Source organism: Schistocerca nitens, chromosome 5 (assembly GCF_023898315.1).
Source record: "Schistocerca nitens isolate TAMUIC-IGC-003100 chromosome 5, iqSchNite1.1, whole genome shotgun sequence".
Classification (NCBI taxonomy): Eukaryota; Metazoa; Arthropoda; class Insecta; order Orthoptera; family Acrididae; genus Schistocerca; species Schistocerca nitens.
In genome coordinates, this window is record NC_064618.1 from 759,221,694 (window position 1) to 759,245,044 (window position 23,351).

The 23,351-nt window shown below is 39.0% G+C and overlaps 1 protein-coding gene across 2 annotated transcripts in view; it reads left to right on the plus strand.

The window, feature by feature from the left end:
• The first annotated feature begins 1,431 nt into the window (after positions 1–1,431).
• The window catches only part of LOC126259564 (glycerol kinase-like), a 155,703-nt gene continuing 133,783 nt past the window's right edge, over positions 1,432–23,351 (plus strand). The window contains exons 1-5 of one of the 2 annotated variants that reach the window (XM_049956462.1): positions 1,432–1,908; positions 2,080–2,274; positions 2,372–2,484; positions 12,017–12,275; positions 21,140–21,357. In XM_049956462.1, coding sequence (XP_049812419.1) covers positions 2,413–2,484; positions 12,017–12,275; positions 21,140–21,357 — 549 coding nt within the window. In that variant the 5' untranslated portion in view covers positions 1,432–1,908; positions 2,080–2,274; positions 2,372–2,412. The remainder of the gene's footprint in view (positions 1,909–2,079; positions 2,275–2,371; positions 2,485–12,016; positions 12,276–21,139; positions 21,358–23,351) is intronic. The other variant, XM_049956463.1, reaches the window with a different exon arrangement.

Below are 23,351 nucleotides of genomic sequence, written 5' to 3' on the forward strand. Positions count from 1 at the left end.
ACAGTTGTTCTTGCTGCGGTAGGGCAGCCATGTTATTGGGGTAGAGCCACTGGTTCTACGTCCCCACGCTTGCGTCGTAGAAGGAACACATTCTGGCAGACACAGTACAGTCCCTGAAGCTCACTGGCCTTTATAAAACGCGTGGTTTAAGGACATTATTGTGGCCTTGAAAGAATTAAAATGATAGGTTTTTTAACATTTTCAGACACAGCCAATCTTACACCTGTGTTTGGGCTGTTTTCTAGACCGTTTACCGTTTCAGTTGAGAGCATTCCTGTGCATGTGCAGATGTAACTGACTGATCTGCAATGTAATAGCCTTTTGAGGACAAATCATGTTACGTTAAAACTGTCCAGGACATCTACATTCTTTTCCTGAGACAGAGTTACCACGTCTTCATATTGATGTACAAAAGTGCTACAATATTTCTTTCAACACATGTGTGTGGAAGACCTTTTCTCGATTATCATACTAAATATGTCACGAAACTTCCTGGTAGATTAAAACTGTGCATTGGACCGTGACTCGGACTCGGGATCCTTGCCTTTTGCGGGAAGTGCTCTACCAAAATAAGTCACAATTACTTGGCCACCTGAATGAGAAAATTTGTGAAATTGTCTGTGTCTGTCCGTAAGCCGACAGTTTGTACCACATGAAAATTCTATCGTGTCTTCAGCGCGCCAAAAGTAATTAAATAATGCTGTAAATTTGTTTCATTTGTAGTTTACGTTGTTGAAAAATGGGAAATATAAATCCAAGTCTTTTGAAGTGCAACTTAATTTCCATTTAAATGGGCGCGTTCGCCTTTTATCTCTTTTCCCCCTCCTCAGACCGAGACACCATGCCGTTGTGGTAAGAGAACATGCTATAAGCTGAGTGTTATGACACTCGTGCGAATGTTCAAATGTGTGTGAAATCATAAGGGCCAAAATTACTGAGGTCCTCGGTCCCTAGACTTACACACTACTTAACCAAATTATACTAACTTATGCTAAGACCAACACACACACCCATGCCCGAGGGTTGACTCGAACCTCCGGCGGGAGGGGCCGCGCAATCCGTGGCATGGCGCCTCAAAAACGTGGCCAATCGTGCAAGGGCACGGTTCGTGGTCCGAATTCGTCGCCGTCCCTGGTGTAGAACATTTTGATTAGTCTTTCCGTTTCTGCATTTTTTTTTGCGACACGATTGCGAATCAGAGCACAACAGTATTTTCGCCATTATGAATTTCTGAATAAATGAAATAAACTTTGAAGCTGTCAGGGCGTAGTCGCTTGTTGCAGCAGGTGGTGGACGAGCAGTAAATTTGAGCTTGTGTCTTGTGAACATTCCAAATTTTCAGTGATTTATTGCATGCACAGCATTTTGTGCAATCAGATCGTTGTAAATGAAAAAAAAAAAAAAAAACACGGGTCAAACGTGGCTGGATGTTCCGGACTCTCGCACACAACTTCGCACAGTTCTTCTGCTAGACTCAGTTGCTGTCACAAAGTCGCCAACAAATATTTTCGGGAATGCTGACTACCTCTGAAAGCATGGATTTGACACAGCAAAGTAGCCATAGGCCTGGCGTAATTCAGTTTAAGCAATTTTTAAAGTGATTAACTTCGTTGCGGAACAAGAGGAATTGTAATGCAATCGACCGCTGAAAATGCCATGTAATCGAGATGTGATTTGATAGCTGCTAGTGTGGGAATTCTGAACTAGTAATTACCGAATGAGATACTCATTCTTAAAGCTGGGAAATACGTAGATACGAAAGAAAGTAAAATAAAAACAAATCATCGCAGGGTGATCTCCACTGAAAGTCAATATTGTTTTCATAACGTTGAGCCGAGTCATCACGAGAGACTAGAAGTACTGCAGTAGTGTTCATTACAGTATTCTTATCGGGACGTTATTATTTAGGTACTGTTGTGTCGTCCGAATAAATTTAATGCTTAAATCTCAATTAATACTATCCGATCTGGTGGCTAATGTTAGCAATTATATTAAAAAATTGAAGATGTCAGCATTAAGTTTGTTTACGCAGCTTCTTACAGTTACAAGTTGTCATTCATTCTCTCCTATTTGCCACAGACAAATTTTGTCAGTGTTGTTTGTGAGGACACTGACACAATATAGATAAACGATTCTTGCCTACCAGCTTCTCTGAAGATAAGCTGTTGGGCAGTAGCGGTATAATATTGACTGCATCAGGAAGAAAAACACCAACGGGGGACGTACCGTAGCAGAAAACTCGCATTAGATGCTAGTATTAACGATTTAATTACTGTAAGAACAAAATTAAAATAAGTTACTTTTGCTAATTTTAATCATGAAAAAAACAAAACTTACAACAGCATTGACAGAAACTGTATTATGTTCACAGACGATTAGCACTTTTGTGTCTAGAAGCAATAAAATTAGAAAATGCCAGTACGAGGTAGATTTGGCCCATTGGTTGGGGCAATAGACGAAGGAACAAGCAGCGCCCGTTTTCTGGTACGTTGATAGGTTTATTTCCATTGAAATTCAGTAATTATTTCTCTAATTTTTTCTTGGATTTTCCTGGAGTCCTTTCTCCATTATCTATTGTGCCTATTTGTGACTTAGAATTCTTATTGCCATTGTTCCCCAGATTCCTTCCAAATAAAGGTACTTCTTATGTATTGCTTTAATGTTTAGCCTGAAAAACTGAGCAGTAAGTCTGAAGTGTGAAGACTTCTGCAGAACTGAAGCTTATAAACTGATGCACATTCATGTCCTGCCTTATAAAGTCAGTTCTTGGTTCTCATGTAACAGCCAAGAGCTATAACCAATTCTGATATATCACAATACCCTTAACAAGGACTATTTTCTTTACATTAATAGTTGCTTTTAGCTGTACTAAATAGACTTGTTCCATAAATACTTTGAGAACTAGTCTCGTGTTTGTGAATGCATTAATAGGATACTTAAGTATAATCTTACAACACAGTTTTTATAGTAACAATTAAGTGATTGTTTCTCATGAAGTAACAATAAAATATTGTAGTTCTGATAAGTGTCTGTATTAAATTTCATTCAAGCAGTAATGCGAATATATGTGATTTTAGTTATGCTTTTCATAACCAAACAATGGTACAAAACATTTTTGACTGTTGTATATGTCTATTTTGTGTAATGTCTTGGTTGATGTTCCAACTGACAGTGTGCCAGGTAACTGAAGTTGAAATATATTAAAGTCATCAGCATTAGTTTGCATGAAAGTGAACGATAGATATTTCTTTAAGATCACACTGTGAGGGAGCTTGACTAGCTTTGAGCAGGAAATGCTGGATAATATTTTTCAATTAACAGAAAATTTTTGTAAATGTAGTTAAAATATTCAGTGAGAATCAAAAATAAGTGATATTCCTATGTCAAAAACGTTAAAATGTAGAATAACTTTGTCAGAATACCTGGTAAACATTAGATAGTGGGCCACTCCCTTTCCTGTATTTTTCGTAGTTTGTCTGGTACCTAATATAGCTTTTTTAAATTTACCTTTTGGCTATAAATTTTATAGCAAAAAATATAATAAATGTGGTGCATGCACTACAGAGCATTCCATTTTCAAAACTTTTATTTTGGAGTTACATATGTTGGCTTTGCCAACTCTCAACCAAAATTCCTTCCAACCTAACCAAGGCCTCAGGCTAAGTGTCTGGAAAGTTTTGTCTGTTTCATAAATTGAACAAACAAGCTAACAAGTACTTTGCTGTTTGTTCACTGAAAAATATGGTAGGGACGTAGAGGGCAACTGTTACTTAAGTGAAAGTGATTAGCAAAGAAACATTTTGGGAAAAAAAATAATAATAAATAAATAAAAAATAAAATAAAAAAAAATAGTTCCCAGGTGTAATAGTTAAAGCAAGTAGAATTATGGTGGTACTAATGTCTGTTGTAGCACAGTACATTTAATGAAAAGTGTACAATTTGGACTAGAAAGATGTTTCCAGAATGAAAGATGTTAACTGAACCATTTCTTGTTGCAAGGACACTGCACAGAACATACATTCAGTTTTGCAGCAGAGTTGTTTTGAAAGACTTTGTACAAATGGATTGCACAGTAATAGTAATAACCATCGATGTTCCAAGGAAGGAGATAAACAGTTATTAAAGGAAACAACCAACTCTCACTCGTTGTAAAGGTTTCGTGTGGCCATCATTGATTTCATTTGTATGTCAAGAAAATTAGTTCTGCAAAGAAGTCTTATTCACACAATACTCAGTAGTGCAGAAGCTGAGTGAATAATATCAACAGTTGCAAACTGAAGGTTGAATTATTCAGTTTTTTTTTTCAAGTATTCATTAACCAATTGAAGTAGTGGTAATTTTAACACTATTTTAAATGGCATGCTATTGAAGTACGAACAGTTACTGGCATTGGTCCCAGTGGTGTTGGAAAGGAGCTAAACTTACAAAAACTCAACAAAGTCATGGGGCCCATTGTACTTGCACTGTAATACTATTAATGAGATTTACATGTGACTTACCTCTACTGATAAACATTAAATATTACTTACTGTGTGGCAGAAGATTGCCTTACAGGGTGTTTGTTGGTCGTGGCCGTAATGAAATTCAGTGAGTGATCATGAATTATTTGTGTGCCAATCAAGTGTGGTTCCTAAAGGGAGTAGTAAGTTAATTCTAACTCAAAAAATGTTTTATCCAGCAGTCAATGTAATAAACAATATCGGTAATATAAAGATTCAACAGAATTCTTAAGAAGTCTTTTTACCTACAAGGAACTTCGATGTCCATCTGTGCAAGACATGTCAACACAGCCTCTTCAGCTGCGGTTTGGAACCTTAAGGGGTAGGGGAAGAAATTTGGAGGTATGGCTTCATTAACACACAGTTGTATGCGGTGTACTCACATACTGGAAACAACATGTAAAATATAACTCTGCCCAAAACAGCGCTGCAGTCTAATGTGTTAGTGGAAGATCATCAGTTGGAAAAGCTGTTTTTTTTTTTTTTTTTTTTTTTAATTCTGTTCACTCCCTCTTCTATGTAAGTCTCTTGAACCCGCGTCTTTTTTGAAAAGCTATTTCTTTAAAGGTCTTCAATTATTAATATAAAACTACTGTAATTTTAATCTCATTTTAAAGGCATTAATGATGATCAGAGCAAAAACACTTTCTTGCTGGCCGAAATACTTCCCATGCTTTATTAGTACATGGTAGCTTGTTGTTGTATCTGCTGTTTATATTTTAAAGTTTGATTTATTTGTGCCACATGAGATGTTTTGTGCATGGTGCATGGCGAACAGAAATGCATTCTAGAAAACGGTTAACATTAGCTCAAAAGGCATTGTTAACCATTTCATTACGTGTTTCTACGTGACACACACCAATCCTCTACAGGTAAATGGCATAACAAGAGGCCCTATTAGTTTTCTGTGAATGAAATGAATAGCTGTAGCTAGTTTGAATCATAAGTATTATCCTTTACGTTCATTAAAAACTAATGTGTTTGTCATTGTACACATGCATTTTCAAGGGGTCATGAATTTAAATAAAGAGGTAATGGAAAAATCATGAATTTGATTCTCCGAAAATCTGTAGAAATCCTGCCTTAGTAACTAGAAAAGAATCAGTAGCATCACTACCTCTGTGGTTTGTGCCATTTGTGATATCTTCTACATCTACATCCATACTCCGCAAGCCACCTGATGGTGTGTGGCGGAGGGTACCTTTGAGTACCTCTATCGGTTCTCCCTCTATTCCAGTCTCGTATTGTTCGTGGAAAGAAGGATTGTCAGTATGCCTCTGTGTGGGCTCTAATCTCTCTGATTTTATCCTCATGGTCTCTTTGCGAGATATATGTAGGAGGGAGCAATATACTGCTTGACTCCTCGGTGAAGGTATGTTCTCGAAACTTCAACAAAAACCCATACTGAGCTACTGAGCATCTCTCCTGCAGAGTCTTCCACTGGAGTTTATCTATCATCTGCGTAACGCTTTCGCGATTACTAAATGATCCTGTAACGAAGCTCGCTGCTCTCCGTTGGATCTTCTCTATCTCTTCTATCAACCCTATCTGGTACGGATCCCACACTGCTGAGCAGTATTCAAGCAGTGGGCAAACAAGTGTACTGTAACCTACTTTCTTTGTTTTCGGATTGCATTTCCTTAGGATTCTTCCAATGAATCTCAGTCTGGCATCTGCTTTACCGACGATTAATTTTATATGGTTATTCCATTTTAAATCACTTCTATTGCGTACTCCCAGATAATTTATGGAATTAACTGCTTCCAGCTGTTGACCTGCTATATTGTAGCTAAATGATAAGGGATCTTTCTTTCTATGTATTCGCAGCACATTACATTTGTCTACATTGAGATTCAATTGCCATTCCCTGCACCATGCGTCAATTCGCTGCAGATCCTCCTGCATTTCACTACAATTTTCCATTGTTACAACCTCTCGATATACCACAGCATCGTCCACAAAAAGCCTCAGTGAACTTCTGATGTCATCCACAAGGTCATTTATGTATATTGTGAATAGCAACGGTCCTACGACACTCCCCTGCAGCACACCTGAAATCACTCTTACTTCGGAAGACTTCTCTCCATTGAGAATGACATGCTGCATTCTGTTATCTAGGAACTCTTCAATCCACTCACACAATTGGTCTGATAGCCCATATGCTCTTACTTTGTTCGACTGTGGGGAACTGTATTGAACGCCTTGCAGAAGTCAAGAAACACAGCATCTACCTGGGAACCCATGTCTATGGTCCTCTGAGTCTCGTGGACATAGAGCGTGAGCTGGGTTTCACACGATCGTCTTTTTCGAAACCCATGCTGATTCCTACAGAGTAGATTTCTAGTCTCCAGAAAAGTCATTATACTCGAACATAATAAGTGTTCCAAAATTCTACAACTGAACGACGTTAGAGATATAGGTCTATAGTTCTGCACATCTGTTCGACGTCCCTTCTTGAAAACGGGGATGACCTGTGCCCTTTTCCAATCCTTTGGAACGCTACGCTCTTCTAGAGACATACGGTACACCGCTGCAAGAAGGGGGGAAAGTTCCTTCGTGTACTCTGTGTAAAATCGAACTGGTATCCAATCAGGTCCAGCGGCCTTTCCTCTTTTGAGCAATTTTAATTGTTTGTCTATCCCTCTGTCGTCTATTTCGATATCTACCATTTTGTCATCTGTGCGACAATCTAGAGAAGGAACTACAGTGCAGTCTTCCTCTGTGAAACAGCTTTGGAAAAAGACATTTAGTATTTCGGCCTTTAGTCTATCATCCTCTGTTTCAGTACCATTTTGGTCACAGTGTGTCTGGACATTTTGTTTTGATCCACCCACCGCTTTGACATAAGACCAGAATTTCTTAGGATTTTCTGCCAAGTCAGTACATAGAACTTTACTTTCGAATTCATTGAACGCCTGTCGCATAGCCCTCCTCACACTACATTTCGCTTTGCATAATTTTTGTTTGTCTGCAAGGCTTTGGCTATGTTTATGTTTGCTATGAAGTTCCCTTTGCTTCTGCAGCAGTTTTCTAACTCGGTTGTTGTGCCACGGTGGCTCTTTTCCATCTCTTTGGATCTTGCTTGGCACATACTCATCTAACGCATATTGTATGATGGTTCTGAACTTTGTCCACTGATCCTCAACACTATCTGTACTTGAGACAAAACTTTTGTGTTGAGCCGTCAGGTACTCTGAAATCTGCTTTTTGTCACTTTTGCTAAACAGAAAAATCTTCCTACTTTTTTAATATTTCTATTTAAGGATGAAATCATCGATGCAGTAACCGCTTTATGATCGCTGATTCCCTGTTGTGCATTAACTGTTTCAAATAGTTCGGGTCTGTTTGTCAGCAGAAGGTCTAATATGTTATCGCCACGAGTCGGTTCTCTGTTTAAATGCTCTAGGTAGTTTTCAGATAAAGCACTTAAAAAAATTTCACTGGATTCTTTGTCCCTGCCACCCGTTATGAATGTTTGAGTCTCGCAGTCTATATCCGGCAAATTAAAATCTCCACCCAGAACTATAACATGGTGGGGAAATCTACTCAAAATATTTTCCAAATTATCCTTCAGGTGCTCAGCCACAACAGCTGCTGAGCCAGGGGGCCTATAGAGACATCCAGTTACCATGTCTGAGCCTGCTTTAACATTTCGGATCTCCGTCAATTTCCTTTGATACTATTGCACTTCTTATCACTATACACACACCTCCCCCTTAACTGTTCACCCTGTCTCTGCGGTATACATTCCAATCTGAGTTTAGAATTTCATTACTGTTTACATCTGGTTTCAGCCAACTTTCTGTCCCTAGTACTATGTGGGCATTGTGACCGTTTATTAATGAGAGCAGTTCTGGTATCTTTCTATAGATGCTCCTGCAGTTTACTATTAGCGCATTAATATTGTTATTCCCTGTTGCATTTTGCCTACTCCTACCTTGTCGCATCTCAGGAGGCATCTTGTCGGACCTAGGGAGGGAATTCTCTAACCTAAAAAACCCACATGTGCACTCCACACGTACTCCGCTACCCTTGTAGCCACTTCCTGCGTGTAGTGCACGCCTGACCTATTCAGGGGGACCGTACATTTCTCCACCCGGTAGCGGAGGTCGAGAAATTTGCACCCCAGATCTCCGCAGAATCGTCTGAGCCTCTGGTTTAAGCCTTCCACTCGGCTCCAAACCAGAGGACTGTGATCGGTTCTGGGGACGATACGACAAGTAGTTAGCTCAGATTCCACCCCATGAGTGAGGCTTTCCGCCTTCACCAACTCTGCCAACTGCCTGTATGAACTGAGGATGACCTCTGAACCCAGACGGCAGAAGTCATTGGTTCCGACATGAGCAACAATTTGCAGTCAGGTGCACCCAGTGCTCTCTATCGTCGCCAGAAGGACCTCCTCCACATCTCGGATGTGACCCCCCGGCAAGCAGACAGAGTGAACACTGGCCTTCTTGCCCGACCTTTCCACTATTTCCCTAAGGGGCTCCATCAACCGCCTAACGTTGGAACTCCCAATCAATAATAAACCCCTCCCCCCGTGTGCCTACTCGGACCTTGCTGAAGGAGCAGCCACATGTCCACTCACAGGCAGAGCGGGCGATGCCACACGGCCAGCTTGTAACTATCACTTGTATGTTGGTGACATACAATTGTATCTGTTGCCAAACCTAAGAACAGATGGCTTCTACCATATTAGGCATGAATGATGACATTTTTTCAGTATAATAAGCACAAAACCTTGGTCTCAAAACTGAACCCTAGTAAGCCACAGTTGTCCTTAATCACAATGACTGTTGATCAGTGAACATTTCTCCAAATACACACTGCATTCAACAAGAGAGTAGGCCTAAAGCTTTTCCTGTTATCATCCATGTAGTTTCCCCATCAGTATATCCAACCTATTGTCTTGAGCAACAGCGAACCAGTATTTATATCAGATTAACAACATGCTTCTACTTATCTATTCCCCTATGTATTTCTGTCCCCCTCATTGTCCTTTCTCTCTCTTCTGCTAACATTCCGCTATTCCTTGCTCTTCCTCAAACCAGATAAGTTCTTTTCATTCTTTATGCCCTGCTGTCATGCATATCTGTTAATATCATTATTTGCACGTGTCAAGAATGTTGTTTTTTCAGACTGTACTCAACTGTTGTTGTTGTTCTGGTTGTCCTGGTTGTCCTGGTGGTGGAAGATTCTTCCTTGTAAGATGAAGGAATAGGCCGAAGACTTAAACCTTGTTAGGAAAAATAAATGCATAAGTAAATATTTGAAGAGGTGGCAGGAGAAAACACACATAAAAGTATGGGAATGTGCAAGCTTTCAGAGTCAGTAGCTAAAGGAAAAGGGCTGGTAAGGTTTAGGATTTCTAAACCTCTGCATCTACATACATATTCCACAAGCCACTGTATGGTGGCAGAGGGTACCTAGCATATCAACTAACCATTTCCTTTCCCATTCCACTCATAAATAGAGTGTGGGAAAAATGACTGTCTTATTTGTCTCCACATGAGCTCTGATTTCTCTTATCTCCATGGTTCTTATGCAAATTGTACATTGGTGCAGTACACTCATTCTGATGTCAGCTTCAAATGCTGGTTCTTTGAATTTTCTCAACATTGTTCTTCAAAAAGAATGTTTCCTTCCCTCCAGGGATTTACATTTGAGTTCCTGAAGCACCTCTATAATCCTTGCATGTTGATCGAACCTACCAGTAAAATATCTTGTGGCCCGCACCTGAGTTGCTTTGATACCTTCCTTTTATCTGACCTAGTGTGGATCCCAGACATATGAACAGTAATCAAGAATTAGTCACATTAGTGTTCTATGTGCAGTCTGCTTTATATATTCTCCCAGTAAAGTGAAGTTAGCCATTCACCTTACGTACAACAGTCCTTACAGAATCGTTCCATATCATATCGCTTTGCAGCATTATGCCTAGATATTTAATTGACACTTTTGCATCAAGAAACACGCTATAAATATTGTATTTGAACATTGTGAAATTGTTTTTCCTACTGATCTGCATTAACTTACATTTTTGTACATTTAGAGCTAGCTGCCAATCATCACACAAACTAAAATTTTGTCTAAGTCACCTTATATCCTCCTACAATCACTCAGCTATGACAGCTCCCTGTACACCCCATCATTATTAGCACACAGTCACAGATTGCAGCTCACACTGTCCATTAGATCATTTATGTATATGGAGAAGAGGAGTGGTCTTATTACACTTCACTGGGGCACTCCTGATGATACCCTTGCATTGGATGAACACTCACCACTGAGTGCAATGAACTGGTCCCTATTACTTAAAAAAGTCTTTGAGCCCGTCACACTTCTGGGAACAATATGCAATATAAATGTAAAATTGAATTGTTCCATATCATAAGGAGAGATCACAATAATGATCCAAAGAACTGAGCAGCTAACTTTCAGTTTTTAAGATGACTTTTAAAGAAAGTATGAGAAATTACCCTTATTTCTTAGGTACAAATGTTTTGCAGCAGGATACTGTAACTATAACAAATGCCTTAGCAAGATCAAGAAAAACTCTTTTAGCTTGACACCTCTTGTTAACAAGATTAAGAGAAAAATGTGGGAAGCTGTGTATTGCATAAACTGCATTTCTTTCTTTTTTTCTTTTTTTGAGTTAAACTGAGCAGATGTCAGAGTTCTTGTTCAGTTTCAAATTGTTTTGATGTTTTTCAGGTCTGTACAGTGTAGGAGAATATTTATACAGTAATTTATGGAAAAATGTATACCTGTTGCTGTTGAAGACAGAAGGAGAAAATTTATTGTTTGTCTTTCAAGATATTATTGTTGCCCACTCGGTGCTGTCTTGAAAGTATTTTAGATTGGTTTGGGTAGATTAGATGTCAAGTTATGGAAAAGAAACTCTGAGCAGAGTCAGGATGTTGTAACAAATAGATTAACATGTTCTTTCTTATGTTGAGAGTTAAAGGCATTTAAGATCGTTGCCATAAATAACATGCTTTTATTGCACCTGAGTCCTGTGTCTTGAATATAGTGACAACAGGAAAATAGGGAATATGTTGAGCAGGTTTCCTGCGTAGATTGATTCTATTTGATGTGGCAGCAGTAATCGTAATCACTCACTCAATGATTGAAGTGGAGATAAGCGCGCGTGCGCCCCCCACCCCCCCACCCCCCACCCCCACGGTTCTCTCTCTCTCTCTCTCTCTCTCTCTCTCTCTCTCTCTCTCTCTCTCTCTCTCTGTCTTATAAAAGAAGTTCACTGTCCAGAAGCTTAGCTTCAGGTTCAGTCTTGTTGACACCCTAGTCCACCACTCAGTGACTCAGCTATACATCTTTGCTCCTTACATTATTTGTTTCCACCCATGACTACTGTATTGTATTCACACAAAATGAGTTAAATTTGAGGACTCTGGAAATCAGATGTGTATAATTGGTTTTTTATTGGCAAAAGATTTACTTTTTCTTCTCAATTACAATTTCTTGGTTATGTCCTATTATGAGTTTTTCATATACAGGTGTTTTCTGCGCGGACTGCAGAAGTTCTAACGTATCACCAGATCCGTATAGCACAAGACTGCCCTCGTGAGGGATGGGTTGAACAGGATCCAGTAGCAATTTTATCTGCAGTGAAGGAATGTATAAATGAGACTGTAGAGAATCTGAAAAAGCTGGACATTGATCCTGCCGACATTGTGGCCATTGGAATAACAAATCAGAGGGAGACAACCATAGTATGGGACCCAAAAACTGGAAAGCCTTTGTACAATGCAATAGGTAAGTTTAAAAACATGTATCATTTTAACGCGTGCCAATTTTGAAGTTGGATGAGAGACAATGCAATCCTAATCTCTCACCTTTTTATAAACTACATCAGTCTTTGCATTATCTATGGCGGTTGCTCAGAAAGTAATGCACCACTTTTTTTTTCTCAGCTGAAAACAATGCTATGAAAGCAAAACATTGTGTGTGTATTATTTGAAGTTTTTAGCGTGCAATTTCTTGGTTATGTCCTATTATGAGTTTTTCATATACAGGTGTTTTCTGCGCGGACTGCAGAAGTTCTAACATATCACCAGATCCGTATAGCACAAGACTGCACGCTAATTGCTTGTTGTTTCTGACAGATAGAGTAGCCTCAGGACCATTTCAAAATGGTATCTGTAGGTAATGTACATTATAGGCAACATGCTGTCATTGAATTTCTCACTGCAGAGAAAGAAACTGTGGGGAACATTCACAAACACTTGTGCAAAGTCTCGAAGCATCTGTTGCCAACAGAAGTACAGTTAATCTTTCTGGGCCACCCTCCTAAAAATAACCATAAGCACCTACAATTAGTTACACTTTCTTTCTGAACTCGGGCATCTCATTGTGTCTTTGATGAACTATTTTGATGGAGGTTAGTTAATCCACTTTCTACCATATGCAGTATTTTGCTATGTTATCAGGCGCACTGCAGTGTAATTGTTTGAGAAATGTTTTAATAGGTTTTTCATGATTTGTTTCATGATGTTATGAACTTCCTATATGACTGATAGTGTGTTGTTTGGTAATATACTCCTCCATGCCATAACTTGTTTGGTGTAATGCATATAGCATCACATGAGCCTGATAGAGGTCTTTCTTTTCCATTTAATTGCGTTTATTAATAATCTTTGCAATCAAACATGTCTGTAACTTTCAGCCATAACTGCTTATTATGAGCATAAATCTTTGATTTATTTGTTGTAACAAATAAGATTAACTATCAATAAAGGCTATGGATATAAAAATAAAGAAATTATATTCATAAAGAAATCAGAAAGCGTATAAAGTGCCAATAATTGAAAATTACTATGGTACATCACTACTGATCGGTACTGATTTTTCAGACTGCAAGTGTTTTGAAATGCTGGGCACTGCCTCTGTTACAAGTCGATGAAGAATATATTGTTGTTGTTGTGGTCCTCAGTCCACAGACTGGGTTGATGCAGCCCTCAATGCTACTCTATCCTATGCAAGCTTCTTCATCTCCGAGTAACTACTGCAACTTACGCCCTTCTGAATCTGCTTAGTGTATTTGTCTCTTGGTCTCCCTCTATGATTTGTAGCCTTCACACTGCCCTCCAATACCAAATGGGTAGTCCTGTGATGCCTCTGAACATGTGCTACCAACTGATCCCTTCTTCTAATCAAGTTGTGCCACAAATTCCTCTTGTCCCCAATTCTATTCAGTATCTCCTCATTAGTTATGTGATCTACCCATCTAATCTTCAGCATTCTTCTGTAGCACCATATTTTGAAAGCTTCTATTCTCTTCTTGTCTAAACTTGTTATCATCCATGTTTCAATTCCATACTTAGCTACACTCCATACAAATGCTTTCAGAAGTGACTTTCTGACACGCAAATCTATACTCGATGTTAACAAATGTCTCGTCTTCAGAAATGCTTTCCCTGCCATTGCCAGTCTACATTTTATATCCTCTCTATTTCGACCATCATCAGTTATTTTGCTCCCTAAATAGCAAAACTCATTTACTACTTTTAAGTGTCTCATTTCCTAATCTGATTCCCTCAGCATCACCTGATTTAATTCGACTACATTCCATTATCCTCATTTTGCTTTTGTTGATGTCCATCTCATATCATCCTTTCAAGACACTGTCCATTACGTTCAACTGCTCTTCCAGATCCTTTGCTGTCTGTGATGTCATCGGCAAACTGCAAAGTTTGTATTTCTGCTCCATGGATTTTAATACCTACTCGAAATTTTTCTTTTGTTTCCTTCACTGCCTGCTCAATATAAAGATTGAATAACCTCGGGGATAGGCTACAACCCTGTCTCACTCCCTTCCCAACCACTGCCTCCCTTTCATGCCCCTCGACTATTATAACTGCCGTCTGGTTTCTGTACAAATTGTAAATAGCCCTTCGCTCCCTGTATTTGACCCCTGCCACCTTCAGAATTTCAAAGAGAGTATTCCAATCAACACTGTCAAAAGCTTTCTCTAAGTCTACAAATGCTAGAAACGTAGGTTTGCCTTTCCTTAATCTATTTTCTAAGATAAGTTGTAGGGTCAGTATTACCTCACGTGTTCCAACATTTCTACAGAATCCAAACTGATCTTCCCCCAGGTTGGCTTATACCAGTTTTTCCATTCGTCTGTAAACAATTCTTGTTAGTATTTTGCGGCCGTGACTTATTAAACTGATGGTTCGGTAATTTTCACACCTGTCAACACCTGCTTTCTTTGGGATTGGAATTATTATATTCTTCTTGAAGTGTGAGGGTATTTCACCTGTGTCATACATCTTGCTCACCCAAGGCTATCAGTAACATCTTGCTCAACCAAAGCTATCAGTAGTTCTAATGGAATGTTGTCTACTCCCGGGGCCTTGCTTCGACTTAGGTCTTTCAGTGCTCTGTCAAATTCTTCACGCAGTATCATATCTCCCATTTCATCTTCATCTACGTCCTCTTCCATTTCTGTAATATCGCCCTCAAGTACGTAGCCCTTGTATAGACCCTCTATGTACTCCTTCCACCTTTCTGCTTTTCCTTCTTTGCTTAGAACAGGTTTTCCATCTGAGGTCTTGATATTCATACAAGTGGTTCTCTTTTCTCCAAAGATCTCTTAATTTTCCTGTAGGCAGTGTCTATCTTACCCCTAGTGATACATCCTTACATTTGTCCTCTAGCCATCCCTGCTTAGCCATTTTGCACTTCCTGTCGATCTCATTTTTGAGACGTTTGTATTCCTTTTTGCCTACTTCAGTTACTGCATTTTTATATTTTCTCCTTTCATTAGTTAAACTCAAAATCTCCTCCGTTACCCATGGATTTCTACTAGTCCTCATCTTTTTACCTACTAGATCCTCTGCTGCCTTTACTATTTCATCTCTCAAAGCTACCCATTCTTTTTCTACTGTATTTCTTTCCCCCATTCTTCTCAATTGTTCTGTAATGCTCTCTGTGAAACTCTCTACAACCTCTGGTTCTTTCAGTTTATCCAGATCCCATCTCTTTAAATTACCACCTTTTCGCAGTTTCTTCAGTTTTAATCTGCAGTTCATAACCGATATATTGTGGTCAGAGTTTACATCTGCCCCTGAAAATTTCTTACAGTTTAAAACCTGGTTCCTAAATCTCTCTTACCATTATATTGCCTTTGGCAATCCTCACAATGTAATCCCTATTAGCAAAGAAACTGATTTCTTTTCTAAACCTGAGTACTGTATATTAATTACAGGCCCACACCACTTTCCAGTCCTAACTTCACCACTGAGGGGGTGTACAAACTGGCATCAGAATCAGAATGCCGAATTCATCCAGTTTTCAGATTTGAAGTTCTACGTACAAATTACGAAGCCACGAGTGGATGTGTGAAATTCTTGTGTAGGGCTGTCTGGCTCTGTGCTGCGATGCAATAGACGAGGGGTTAGTGCAGTCATTTCGGGCTGCATGCCACAGTCTACCTTGAGCTGTTGTATGTACCCACCCTAGCATAGGAAACGATGTGCTGCTGCTTGACACTGCCATGTTGTTTCATCTATCAGCAAGTATAAGTCACCAACTTTGCTTTTAGGGAGATGATACCACCTGGGCCAATACTGCCAGAGATATCACCAATAGCTGCCACCAAAGACTTTTTGGTTGTTTGTTTGATACTTGTAGTTCAAAGGGATGTCCACCACTAGGCCATAGGGCTAGCTGGAAATGGATCCAGAAATGCAAGCAAGGCTGGAGCAACTCACAGTGGAGAATGAAGATCTGCGGAGGCGTCTGAATGAGGCATTAATGAGTGTGACACCACAAAGCAGCACTGTGCCTGCTGTTAGCCTTGCTTCCCCATATCCTGGGTTCCCGTGCTGGTACCATACTGCTTAGTAATTGATGTTGCAATGGGTTTGTGGGTTCCCACTTACTCAGGTAAACCAGGCAAAAAGTCTACACTTTCATACAGAATTTAATGGAGGCAGAGAAACTTTCGGCATGGGGTTATGAATTGTTGGTAGGAGTTGCTGGAGGCATGTGCTTATGTAAATTCTGTGGAAAGACTGCAAAATACCAGTGCATTTGACATTGTTGCAAAAGGGCTAATTGGTAGACGCAGAGATAAGCATATTACCTGCTGTAGAGAAAAACTTTCCATCCTGAATCAAAATTGTGGAGATGATTTAGAGCATTTTGCTAACCGAAAGAGAGCAGTATCACGCTGTATGTATGTACCGTGGGACAATGATGAAGAGAATGAGCTACCACTCAGCAAAGCAGATGCTCGCTTTGTAGATGTATTTGTTTATGAGATTGACCCACACATAAGTGCTGAGGTGAAGTGTGCTTTGCCAAGTACAACTTGCATTTCTAAATGAGGAGTCCTGGCAGTTCATCCACTGTTCCACCCGGGTAAACCCAGTAGATGTGCATTCATTGCCAAAGTGCACTGCACTTGTTGCAGACGGCCAGGCTACAAGGCTCCTGAGTGTTTAGCATTGGCATGTGCCTATTATTGAAAGATTGAACACGAGAGAGCAAATTGCCCATGTCTACAAGTTTCTTGACTAAGCAAATAGGCTGCTGAGTGCTCAAAGGAAAGCAAATCTGGGAAAAACGAATGGGAGTAATCCTGCCACTGCTGCCCTTCTGCAAAGTGAATCCAATAAGACTGGACTTGCTCAGGTGGCAAAGGTAATTTTGCTAGGTAAAATCAATGGTTAGACAGTCTGTCCTTATCATTGATACATGTGCACAAATATGGGTTTTGTTTGTTAAATCTACAAGTGGTCAAGAACAAAACCACACCACATTATAGACTTAGTGGATTGGGAAAAAAGGTAATCTGTCCAATGCATTCGCGAAACATATGGCTGGAAATAGAAAGAAGAAAGTACCAGTTCACCATAGAAATGGTTTGGAAATGTGACCGTGATTTTGATACTATTTTAGGCAACAATTTCCAGTGTTCTCCTCATGAAAGCTTTCCTCAGACATGATGACTAATTGTAGTTTGTATACTTCACAGTGCAAATATGTAATAACTAAACTAACTTGTCAGGCACTCAAAACACTTTGCCTTATAGTTTTATGCGAGACTGCACATCTGTTTCACTGCCTACATTAACTGAACTCGCCAGATAAGGTTAGTGGTAAACTGTTAGCTGGAACATGGTGTAGGGCCCCAGACAGAAAATATGCCACACTACCACCTTCAGGTTGCGATGTTTGGTTGTCATCATCTGCTCTGAGCTGCAACCACCAAGTCGCAATGTCTCGTTGTCACCATCTGCAGCCCGTGTTTTTAGCAGGTCTGTCCCTTATCTCTTACCAAAGTCGTCAATGGTTGCAGGCTACGGCTATACGGCTACTCGCCTGCTTCCACACCCAATCAGCTCAGTTGAGCCCTCTTCAGTGGATTCTCCAGTTTTAGTCTCTCCAGTGTCCTCTCTCTCTCTCTCTCTCTCTCTCTCTCTCTCTCTCTCTCTCTCTCTCTCTGTGTGTGTGTGTGTGTGTGTGTGTGTGTGTGTGTGTGTGTGTGTGCAATGTAATGCTTCTGTTCAAAAGTATTGAGTTTAAAATAATTTGCTTTTTTAATTAAATAAGTGTGACCATGCCCAATATACAGATATCAGCCGTTAGCCAAAACAAATTTATGAAGTAAATTATTGAAATATTTCCCTATTAAAATCACTGCTCTGTTTTATCAGGATTTGACTGGATCGGAAAAAAATTGCAATCACTCATTGCTGTAAAAATGGGTTATTCTTATGGTCATCAGTCTAAAATGTTTTATTTATATATATAATCACTGAAATCCACACCAGAACTCATTTATCTCAGATTGCATTAGCTTTCTCAATAAAATGAACCAAACTCCAAAATTCTTTTGTAATTTGTTTGGAATTGCGTGCATGTACAGCATATGAACTGTCGTTAAATCATCTTCTTAAAGTAGAACTATGTTTCCTACTCTGAAAATAAGTATATAGTGAAATTAACTTTCAACTCATAACACATTTATTTTTATGGTAGTACAAAAGACTGTATGAATGCCATCAATGGAAATTCTGACTCACTACATGATTACATTTCTATTAGAGATATACAGATTTTCATTTTTTCATTTAATTACAATTGTATGAGTTAGTGCCCAAGAAAAATCTGTGATTAGCAACAGTCACTGCTAGGATTTTCTTGCTTCAGATGTGGCAGTGGGCAAATACATCACCTGTGGCTGCCGCAATGTAGATTCTACCATCAGTGTGTTAAATCACTTTCGGTCTTGACACACAACAGAATAAACAATCAATCATGTAATAAACAATTATGTCAGACAAAAACAGGATATAAAATTTCGAATCAACTGACTTGACGTGCCTTAATTGTAATTACTTCAGCTTTTCACCTGTATTTGCTCGGGGCAGTAAGAACATTGGTGTAACAGTGTCCTATTTTCTCTTACACCACAGTTGACAATTTCCTTTTTCCTTGTCCATTACAAAGATTTTTTTTAAAGTGAAGCAAATTATTGTGATCTATGTTTATTGTTGTTGTTTTCAGTATTACTTTTCATTCTGGTGTTATATAATTCCAGGTGTACAGTGATTCTCTTTTTCTTTATAATAAGATATGGGTATTTTATAACGCTGGAAATTGTGTCTTTACAACATCAGTCCAATTGCATAGAAATTACAGAAGTGAAAACAAAATGGTGAAAAAAATCAATTTCAGGAATGTGATTCTTGAAGTTTTCCCGGCATACTGCAGCTTCTATGAGATTTTGGGACTGTAACCAGATCATGTTGCCTTTTGCTACAATATTTCGGCTGGCAACCATCCAACCACTTTCAGGTGAGCACTCACCACTGGAGACTGCTAGTTCTGTGTCAGCTTTATAGCAAAAGTTGGCACGGAGGTGCAAGCACATTGGCAGCTGTCACAGGAGTGTATCGAAATCTGCAGCCTCTACAAATATTTTTCCATTTGTTGCACTCAGGCGTATGGTGAAACTGCATCTCCTCCCTCTATGGGAATGCGCCCTTGCATCACTAAAAACAAATACCAGATGTCGCCAGATGTGTCATGAAAGAAATTCTCTCTCTCTCAGAAGAAATTAACGAGATCACAGAGTCCCAAATTTTGTCCAGATGGAAGATGCCGCCACAATTTATATGATCTTGTGCTAGGTGTATGTCCACAGATTCTTTAATTACTGAATCCCTAAAGGATCTCACCAGGGCCAAGATTTTTATGGCAGAATACTCCATGGAGCACCGTGCAGTAATACAGTGCTCAACTACGGCTAGCTTAGTGGACTGTGAAAAGGCGAGTGTGGCATTCATGTTCAATGCACCTTTCATGTACTGTGTGTATTATATGGACTGTGTAAGGTTTGCCACACTGGCAAGGAGTTGTGTAAATTTGCAGAAGGCCAGAATTTACAAACTTCCTTGCCATTGTTGGAAAGCTTACATAGGTCAGACGATATGCACAGTACATGAAAGGTGCATTGAAAGTGGGTGCCACACGCACCATTCCCAGTCCATTAAGTTGGCTGCAGCTGAACATTGTATTACCACAGGACACTCTATGGATTATTTGACCACAAAAATCTTGGCCCCGGAAAATCCTTTAGGGATTCAGTAATTAAAGAATATGAGGAAATATGTCTAGCACAAGATCATATAAATCGTGATGGCGGCTTCCATCTGGAGAAGGCTTGGGACCCGGTGATCTCCTTAATTTCTACTGAGAGAAAACATTAAATTCATAAGGACATGTCTGGTGACATCTGACGTTTGTTTCAAGTGACATGAGCTTGCATTCTGACAGAGGGCGGACTTCTAGTTTTACCAATGTGCATTTCCGTGTGTCCCACAAATGGAATAGAAATTGTAGATGGCGCGGATTTCAATAGAGGATGCTCCTGCGATAGCTGCCAATGCGCATGTGTCTCTGTGCCAATTTTTTCTATAAAGCTGACATTGGGAATTAGCAGTCTCCAGTGACGGACACTCACCTGAAGATGGCTGGACGGTTGCCAGCCGAAATGTTGTCGCAAGAAGTCAACGTGATCCGTCTGGAATCCCAAAACCTCATAAAATTTCAAGAATGTGTTGATGTTCAGCATTATCTTTTCAGATTGATGTTGCTTCAGAAGCTGAATCTATTGTCAGTAAGGTAACTCCTCATGCTCTAATGTTTCCATGTTGGTTGTTACTCTCATAGTTTGGATTTTATCTTGAGTTTATTTAGCTCACCTTTATTATTGATCATAACTCTGTATTTACAATTTTCTTGATTGCATAGGAAAAGATGTACAATGGTTTACCATAACAATATCTTATGAGTCAACTTAGAACTAGTATCTTATTACAAAAGTAACACATCAAACACTCATTTAATACCCATCTCAGTCACTTAACAACAAGTTTATGACATAAAGTCACATGACATCAACTGGATTGTAAGTCCAATGCAGATCAAGATAACTGTGGAAAAAAAAAAAGACGAAAATTTCTCCAAAACAGATTGTGTTCTCCAATTTGATAGTGTCAAATTTTGTTGTTTGATGTTTGTTTGTGTGAAACCATGTGCTTAGTATTGTCCACACGATTGCATACAAAAACTGATTGACTCTCGAACTCTTGACTTTCCAGTCTGGCTTGATGTAAGAAATACAGAGACAGTTGATGACTTATTAAAAAATGTACGTGACAGGAATCAAGACTACTTCAAACCGTTGTGTGGGCTTCCAGTAAGCACTTATTTCAGTGCTCTGAAACTGAAATGGATGATGGACAATGTTCCTGAAGTACGAGAGGCAGTTAAGAATAAGTCATGTTTATTTGGCACTGTGGACACTTGGCTCATATGGGTAGGTTTTTAATATTTCTGTCTATTTTGAGTATGGTAAGTTGAATGCTTATACACTTCTGACATTGTGAGTGTGGGGCAATCTGTAGTACTGTGAATACTGAATAAATTTTCAGCTGCCGAGATTGCTAAGATCATTTTTTCATATAGATGACCAGTTTCGGCAATTCTCTGTTCCCATCTTGGTTCTAAGTTTGCATCATTGCATAACCTTCTCCTTCAGTACATTAAGTGGTACTATGCAAACAGCTATGTACACACACTTGTAAAACAGTACACTAATATGTGTGTCTATAACTGTTATTTTAAAACTGATATACCAACCTCGAGTATAACTCATGATACCAACATGGACATACATTGTATAGCACCACTTACTGTAGTCAAGGAGAAGGCTGTGTAACGAAGTAAACATAGATCCAAATATTTATTTATTTATTTGCATTTTCTTTGCGTGGAGCCATCGTAATTATGGCTTTTGCAAACATCAGACTTAATACTATGGTTATATTTACACTTATAAAATACACTATATTCTGTAGCTGTCAATTCTTATGTCTATTTTTTACATTTATCACATTACAACTGATATGCTAATGCCTCATGTTACAATCACTATCTTAAAATTCATTGATAGAATATAAACATTTTTCTATTAGAAAAGATTTTAATTTTGTTTTAAAAACATTTCCCGTGTACGTTCTTAGAGAGTTTGGTAGCTTGTTATACCAAATCATACCACTGATATATGGACTTCTATCAGTCATTTTTAACATTGTTCTGTTACGGAAATAGTTAAACTTTGTTCTAGTGTTGTGATCATGTAAATTATTGCCCTTGATAGCTTCTCTTGGTTGACTTACAAAAAATACAACTATTTTGAAGATGTGCAGAGAATATATTGTCAGATATTTTTGCTGCACAAACACTTCACAACATGAATCTCTATGTCCCATCCCATGTATATGTCTTATTGCCCTTTTCTGTAGTAGTAGTATTCTTTTTAAATGTGCATCAGTTGCACAGCCCCACATTTCAATTCCGTAATTGAGAAAGGGGTAAAGTGTTCCGTAATATACTAATTTCAGTGCTTGGCTAGAAACTGTCTTTGCGAGCTGGCTGAGGAGATATATGGCACTACTGACTTTTCCACATATGAAATTAATGTGGTATGTCCACCGCAAATTTTCATCAACATACACACCCAGGAATTTACAGTTACCATTTTCTGTTGCAGAGATATTACAAACACTATTCATATTGTTGTGGTGAGAACTGCCTGTTTTAAATGTCAGTAGTTGAGATTTGGTGACATTCACCAGAGTCCCTGATCATTGTAGTATTTTGTTACTTTTGTTACACCACTAGTAGCAAGAGATTCTAGCTCATTAGATTCACTCCCATAGAATAAGATTGATGTGTCATCTGCATAGCTTACAATATGGGAGTTAATGGGTTGTGCAATGTCGTTAATATAAATAAGGAAGAGAAACGGGGGGCAAGGATTGAGCTCTGTGGTATACCTTGTAATACAGGTTCACTGGTGGACTGGGAGTTCATGATTTTATTATCTAGTTTGTATGACAATTTAGTGCTTTGCTTACGATTCAGCAGGTATGTGGTTAGAAGATTCATGACTTGATCCCCAATACTATAAGATTTAAGCTTTCTAAGAAGTACGCTATGTTTTACCGTATCAAATGCTCTTGTCAGGTCCAAAAATATACCTGCAGTCTGCATCTTCTGGTCCAACAGACAGTAAACTTCATGGATGAACTGTGTAACTGCTGTGGTTGTACTTAGCTCTTTTCTGAAGCCATGCTGCGAATCTACAAGCAGGTTGTTTTGTGAAAAAGGCACTTAGCTGAGAAAGGATAATGCTTTCGAATATCTTACTAAAAGTGGGAATTAATGACATTGGTCTGTAGTTGGAGACATCTTCCTTACTTCCCTTTTTATAAACTGGTTTCACTAAACACATTTTTAGAACTGTTG